The sequence below is a fragment of the Coregonus clupeaformis genome, chromosome 2, assembly GCF_020615455.1.
Source record: "Coregonus clupeaformis isolate EN_2021a chromosome 2, ASM2061545v1, whole genome shotgun sequence".
Lineage (NCBI taxonomy): Eukaryota > Metazoa > Chordata > Actinopteri > Salmoniformes > Salmonidae > Coregonus > Coregonus clupeaformis.
In genome coordinates, this window is record NC_059193.1 from 9713568 (window position 1) to 9721036 (window position 7469).

Genomic DNA, 7469 nt, shown 5'->3' on the forward strand with positions numbered 1-7469 from the left:
TAATTTGCAAATAAATTCATTAAAAATCCTACAATGTGATTTTCTGGAGAAAAAAAATTCTCAATTTGTCTGTCATAGTTGACGTGTACCTATGATGAAAATTACAGGCCTCTCTGATCTTTTTAAGTGGGAGAACTTGCACAATTGGTGGCTGACTAAATACTTTTTTTCCCCACTGTATATATGTGTATGTGTGTATATATGTGTATGTGTGTATTATGTGTTTATATATATATATATATATATATATATATATATATATAATAGAATTATTGTAAAATTAACTCTGTCCATAAGGTGTAGATAGTAAGTATAGACCGGAAGTAGGCCTGGGCATTGTTGTTCACTAATTTACTCCAAGTAGGGAAAGGATGGTGGGGTTGAAGAGTATATATATATATAAAAAAACATGGGGGATTGGAAGTGATGCAGACAATTACATTGATAGAAGATACAATCTATCTGCAATATTAAGGTGATCCATTCCCCCGAAGAAAAAAAAAAAGAGGAAAAAATATATATATAAACTGCCTAGTGCGTTTCTGTTGAGAGAGAGGTGGGAAATGCAGTCAGTGTGTTACACTGGACCAAAATAAGATCTGGGCCTGCGTTTCACATTCCACATACGGAGCCCATTAGGAGTGAGGCAGGGCACACTGTTTCTATTTGATTCCCCTTCACACCAGACAGAGGGAGCAGAGGCTTCTCTCACATGATGGTCTTCCTTTTAGACAAATCCCCCAACAAAGCATCCAATATTGTTTCATTGTAAAATGTCTTTCCCCGCAGAAGGGAAAGGTGTGTGGGGATACAGATCCATCTGTCCTACCAATAAGAGTTTCACCATAAATACATTGTAGAGGAGGTAAAGTTATGGACAAATCTTTAATAATGTCCTCCGACACATTGAGTAAATGTGCATCTACATAAGCTGGATACATTCAGATTTCTAAATTGATATTTACATTCAGATTTTGACTGGATAACAGAGCTAGTCAAACTGACACTGTGGTTTTCTAATAGCTCAACTAGTATAATCCCTGTGCTAGCCTTATTGGTCAATCAACCTCAGCAAAGTGGCAAACATAGATGAAATCTACTCAAGCTGCAAGAGGCCTAATGTGAAGTAGCCCCTGAAGTGGAATGATCCTATACAGGTTCTAAGTGTTCTCTCTTGCTGTCTAGCTAGTTAGAGTGGACGGTGGTGGCCACTGCGATCTCCCCGTGCTGCTTCTTGGCTCTGCAGATGTATCTTCCAAAGTCGATGGTCTCCAGGTCATCGACGGCCATGACGCTCTGGAAGATGCGGGTGGTGTGTCTCACAAGCTGAAGAGACGAAACACCAAGGTCAAGCATCACTGAGAAATGGTGACATCCAGTTTACCTGGCCAGGATAAGTCCATGTGAAGCTGACGTCCATCTCTGGCTCTCCCAGGACAGTACAGGTGATGTTGATGTTGTCTCCTCCCCTTGAAGAGGAAAGGGACGCTTCAATGGTAACGTATGATGGGCCACTAGGCACTGCCAACAGAGTTAAGGATGGACAAACCACATTTATTATAGGATATCTATTGGACAAACAATGTTATTGACCAAGTGCTGTCCAGATGGCTACGTGGTTACAGCTGTCACTGACTGTTTTAGGATAGAACACATTTCTAGTGGACAGTAAGGATTGGAAACATACTTCCTTGGTCGACTTCCACCTAAACCTTAATACTGGTCTCTCCGCCTTCCTGTCAAAACTGAAGTGAGAGATTGATATCACCAGGAACCAGTTTTTCAAAAGGTATCTGATCGGATTTCGGCAATCGGATAGGATTAAATGCATAGAAATAGAATGAATAGCATTGACTTGAATGGGATTCTATTTCTATGGATTTAATCCTATCCGATTGCCGAAATCCAATCAGATAACCTTTTAAAAACTGGGCCCTGAACCACAGTGTTTCCATTTCATAAATTCACCACTGATCCATCCCACTTAAAGCAGACAAAATGGGTCCATGTTTCCACTGCCGTAGGCACAGGTCCACTTAAACAAAGAGCCCTAAAGTGGAACAGCCTTTTGATAACACAGTGAAATACACTCTATTCCTGGAAGCTGATGACTCACATCAGACCAAGTCTGTGTCTCAAATGGCACCCTATTCCCTTTAGTGCACTACTTTTGACCAGGGCCCATAGGGCTGCACACACAGTAGCCAGCAGATCTGATTCATAACTGTGTAAAATGGTCTCAGGTAGACCTCTAATAAACTAATATGGTAATTGTGAATTGCCTTTGCCTGTCAGTTATTGTTTTAAGTATTTAAAATTACATACAGCACATTCCCATCTCTGGGGCTATAATGTAGATGTATATATTTTTTTATTGACTAATGTTAGTGTGATCACTAGTACTGTGATTTGACAACAAATGCTCCATATTGTGATCTATTGAAAACCAATGTTTTTGTTATGTGTGATGGTGCACGGTTGCTAGGTTCCTACTCTCCACGTAAAACAGCTGGGACTTTGTGGAGATCTGTGGGATGGCCTTGGTTTCTGGAGGATGAAGTCCTTGGTTGGGTCGTAGGAGACCAGCGTCTCATCCACTTCCATCTCCTCTGGGGGGACCTCTCTGTGCAGGAACACCTTGTCCAGCGGACTGGTCACACGACATGGGATAACAGCAGTCCTGTCCGGATGCAGGTAGACAATCTCAAAGTGGATGGCGGAGGGGACGAAGACATCATCCTTGTCTGATTGGAGGGGAAGGGGTATGAGGGTAGAGATGATTTGAAGTCAAGAATTTGAATATACAATAAAAGGGGATTAGTCTGAATGGAGGCGATTTAAATAATATGTTCTGTGTTAGGTTGATGAAGTATAAATAGGTTTACAGTAGTAGAGGCACCCTGCTCACCTGTGAAGTAGTTGGAAGTCCTGGAGGTGCGGTCGGGGTCTTTGAGACACTCCGATCCGTCACAAAGTGTGACCCAGCAGCTGTACATCCCTGTGGTGGGATTGAAACAGACGGGGAACATTAACATTATTGATCATAGTTAGATTCCTATCAGCTGGAGGCATAGTGATTTGAGACAGAACAAGTAATCTGTTAATCAATGGATTCATCCCAAATGGCACCCTATTCCTTATATAGTGCACTACTTTTGACCAAAGCCTTATGGGCCCTGGTCAAAATTAGTGCACTAAATATGGAATCGGGTGCCATTTGGAACGTAGCCTTCAGGTCACCTGAGTCGGGAGTCATTGAAGGTGTCCCGGTAGGTAGGGTAGGACCAGCCGATGTTACTGTCTTTATAACGCAGCTCTATGTTGTTCCTAGGGCTGAGGCTCACGCTCTCTCCCAGCCTCAGGAAACGATCCTTATCCAGAACCTGGGTCAGGATGGACTGGCCTCTTCCTCCTGCCGCCTTCTCCTTCAGTTTGGGGTAGCGAAACTTGGCCTGCTTGCCTCCAGGCCTGATGAGGTTCTCTCCCGCCTCCTTCCTACGACTGACCTGCTGGCAGGCACCTAAACCAACAGAGGGAGGGAGAGAGGGGGGTTAGAACAGTATTAACAGTGACCCACCCCAGTACGCGTCCACAGCCCGTGTCAGAGTCCCACTGTGGAATGACACACCTCCACAGAGACAGACACAGATGCCACGCTCACGTGGGTGACTACAAGAAGTTAGCAAGTCTGACATTTTCGAGTTTCCTAGTTCTGACTAGCATGTGAACGCAGCAAAAGAGACAGAGACAGTCAGAGTAGTAGGGAACAGTGCAGTGTTCCCATCTAGAAAGCTAATCAATACTACAACACACAGCTGTAACAACTGCAGAACAGGAAACATGGGAGTTTTTCTTACTGCCACATGTCCAGAGCTCAACAACTCCAACTCCCATCTGTCTGCAGTATATTCTATTTAGTATGATAGATCATTTTGTATAAATTAAGGATATGTTGATACTGTTATTTGGGTTAGTTTAAGGGGATATGGGGTATGTTCCAGACTAAACATATTACAGGTGTATTTAGGAGAAGAGATTTGTGAACAGCATATTAGTTCAGACTTTTGATGATATTTCAGCTCATTATTTGTTTCATTTGTTCTGTATTGGACATTTGGAAAGCAGAGATCTCTCAACTGGACATTTGGAAAGCAGAGATCTCTCAAATGAAAAGCAGATTAATTGATAACACCTCTTGCATGCTCTAAATGCTGCTCTTAAAGTTCTGCTGAGCAAACACTCATGCAAGCCACATCAAATACCACAGAAATATACAGTGAGCTCCAACAGTATTGGGACAGTGACAATTATTTTATTTTTTGGCTCTGTACTCCAGCACTTTGGATTTGAAACGATGCAATGACTATAAGATTAAAGTGCAGAATGCTACCATGATTACGGATAATCCTGAATGAATCGTGAATAATGATGAGTGAGAAAGTTAGATGCACAAATATCATACCCCCAAAGTTAGCGTTTTTTGGGGGGGTATGATATTTGTGTGTCTAACTTTCTCACGCATCATTATTCATGATTCATTCAGGATTATCTGTAGTAATCATGCTAGCATCCACATTAATGTAGAAGTGTTTAGAAACATATTCTTATTTACAATAAAAGTGACTCCAAAATGACACAACACATTATTTACCATTCATTTCTATTGGGAACAAAATAATCTGAAACACAACCAAAACAAACAGCAAATGCCTCCAACACATTTGTAGAGTCACAAGCTTGATGTAGTCATTGTGTGCTATGAATATGGGACCAAATACTTAACATTTTACTACTTTAATACGCATATAAGTGAATTTGTCCCAATACTTTTGGTCCCCTAAAATGGGGGGACTATGTAACAAAAAGTGCTGTAATTTTAAACGGTTCACCCGATATTGATGAAAAAACCCTCAAATTAAGATTAATAGTCTGCACTTTAAACTCATAGTCATTGTATCATTTCAAATCCAAATTGCTGGACTACAGAGCCAAAACAAACAAATGTGTCACTGTCCCGATACTTTTGGAGCTCACTGTATAAATACATTTACAAAATATGTAATGTTTGTGCAGGTCTTTTCCAGAGTGACCAAACACCACAGAAACTAGTCTGGGAAAATTATGTTGCTATCCCCAGTCCTTGTATGATTTCTAAAATCTAAAATCACTGCTGTCACTTTCTTACCCATTAGTTAAATTATATTCAGATTATGCCTCTCCACCTCACTCTCGTCACTGTCGTACTAAACGGCAACGTCAACTCAGAAGTATGGGATTATCTAATCCCAAAGGCTGCTCTCCGATTACAGCAAAGCAATTATAGCGGAATCAACGGACATCGCAGTGTATTCTCCACACAAAGAAGAAGTCATGGAGGAGAGACATGGAGGATCAGAAAGTTACTCACCATTTTGGATCTCCACCCAGAGTATGGCCAGAGTTAAGAGGGCCCAGCAGGGCTTCATGGTGAGCAGACCGGACGGAGCAGCAGGTGAGCAGGACGGGAGGTGCTCGGTAGGGCCAGAAGAGCAGTGAGAGGGACCCAGCAGGAGAAATGTCAGACCTGGGTGCTACACTGCCTGGATGTCTGTAGGCTCCAGCAGCCCTGTTTAGATTACATTAATAGCTCCATCCTCCTCCGTAGGAAAAAGGAGAAGAGGAGAAAGTGAAATATCTCCCTCTCTCTCGCTGTCTCTCTGTGAAGAGAAATGCTCTGTTGCCTTCTGGTGGGCTGAGGGGAACACTGCCACACTGTTTATTTACATTGTATTTTATTTACAGTTTATAAAGGAGATTTAATGAGGTACACACAACCCTATTGGGTTTTATTGAGCGAGAACCACAGATTAACCTGGATGTCCAGACCCAAATTCTAAACCAAGTAGTTTTTTATTACCAATTATTAATATCAGCCATTTACAATAGACAGACAAGCAATTATATATCCTCCCCTCACTGGGTTACTGCAATGTCTGACAATGTGCAGAACACTCACAGAATACACTCTTGCATAAACTGATCTTATTGAAAAATACATTTATTGACATCAGAACAGTTAGTAGAAACAATTGAAAACGATGTCATTAGTAGTGCCCTGTAGCTCAGTTGGTAGAGCATGGCGCTTGCAATGCCAAGGTTGTGGGTTCGTGTCCCACGGGCGGCCAGTATGAAAATGTATGCACTCACTAACTGTAACTCGCTCTGGATAAGAGCGTCTGCTAAATGAGTAAAATGTAAAAAAAATTACATAATGGGTACATTTACAGAGGATCATTCTGTTTATATTTGTATAAGCTACAACACTAGCTACGTATGTCTGCAACCATGATCTAGGTCCTCAGGGACATGATGTCCTCTGCTCTTTTGTTCCACGTTTAATTAACCTAACTCAACTTACATCGATCAAGTTAAATCAAATGTTTAAAAAAAATATGCTTTTGCAGTAAATTACCATGACATTATATAGTATAACCTCAGCCACTTATCTTTAAAGAAGATGAAATACAAATGTACATCAAAATCATCTAAACTAAGATTGTTCAGGATTTCTCAATACAGGAGGATGAGGTGGAACTCTGAGATCATCATCATAACACAGGTCTAAGAGCTCCATCAGTGGATGAACTGCAACTGAACACCCTAAAATACTTCCCTAACTAGGGTTGTAAAAATCTGATAACTTTCCCAAAACTCTTAGGTATTCCAGAAGTCCTAGTTGCAGGGTTCCGGATTTCCTGCTTATTCCCCCCTGATTCCAGGAATCTTCCAACAGGCATTTCTGGAAAACCTGGGAATTTGGGAAAAGTTACATGATTTTGGCCTCTGCTTCTCCAAGAGAAGAATGTTAAAAAGCAATATCTCTCTCACTGCTCATCCATATCAAACCCCAGAAATTGGTTGTGTAACCAAGGTAGAGTTACAAAGTAGACATAATAAACCTTTTGGACACAAAACGAGAGGAGGAGAGGAGAAGTAACCTTTAAATACTGATCAAGCTCCGACTTTAGAATATTAATGTAAAAAAAGCATGGAACATTTAAACGTTGAAAGACCAGTTTATCTTGAATTTGTTGAATATTGTCATTAACTGTCACTTTCCCTGGGATATTATCCTGCAAAACATGTACGGTACATCTTGTATTTGATGCTAAGAAACTATTCAGAAAACAGTGCAGGGACACATCTTCAAATGAGAAGGGAGACACAAGGTGGCCTGTAGAGCATATTTGGTCAAGAAATTACAAATTTCAAGACAGTCCAGTCCACTGTCTAGCAATAACAGACTAAAAATCTCCCAAAGGACTTAAGAGGATATGTAATACTTGCACAAAGAAATACAGCAATGCAAAAACGGTCTTTGTACGGAATGTGATATCAAATACTGAACAAGCAATTCTCTTATTCACTGCATTTCGATTTCATACAATCTTCACGACACTTGATTGTAAACACGATTGAGACGGCAACAC

General features: G+C 41.0%; 1 protein-coding gene across 1 annotated transcript; it reads right to left on the minus strand.

The window, feature by feature from the left end:
* Positions 1 to 501: 501 nt before the first annotated feature.
* pdgfrl (platelet-derived growth factor receptor-like) lies at positions 502 to 3345 on the minus strand. The gene is made up of 4 exons (XM_041904092.2): positions 3241 to 3345; positions 2909 to 2998; positions 2494 to 2744; positions 502 to 1326 (listed from the first exon to the last, which is right to left on the minus strand). The coding sequence occupies exons 1-4, from the start codon at positions 3254 to 3256 to the stop codon at positions 1186 to 1188; spliced, it is 498 nt and encodes a 165-aa protein (XP_041760026.1). The 5' UTR covers positions 3257 to 3345; the 3' UTR covers positions 502 to 1185.
* Between the last annotated feature and the right edge of the window lie 4124 nt (positions 3346 to 7469).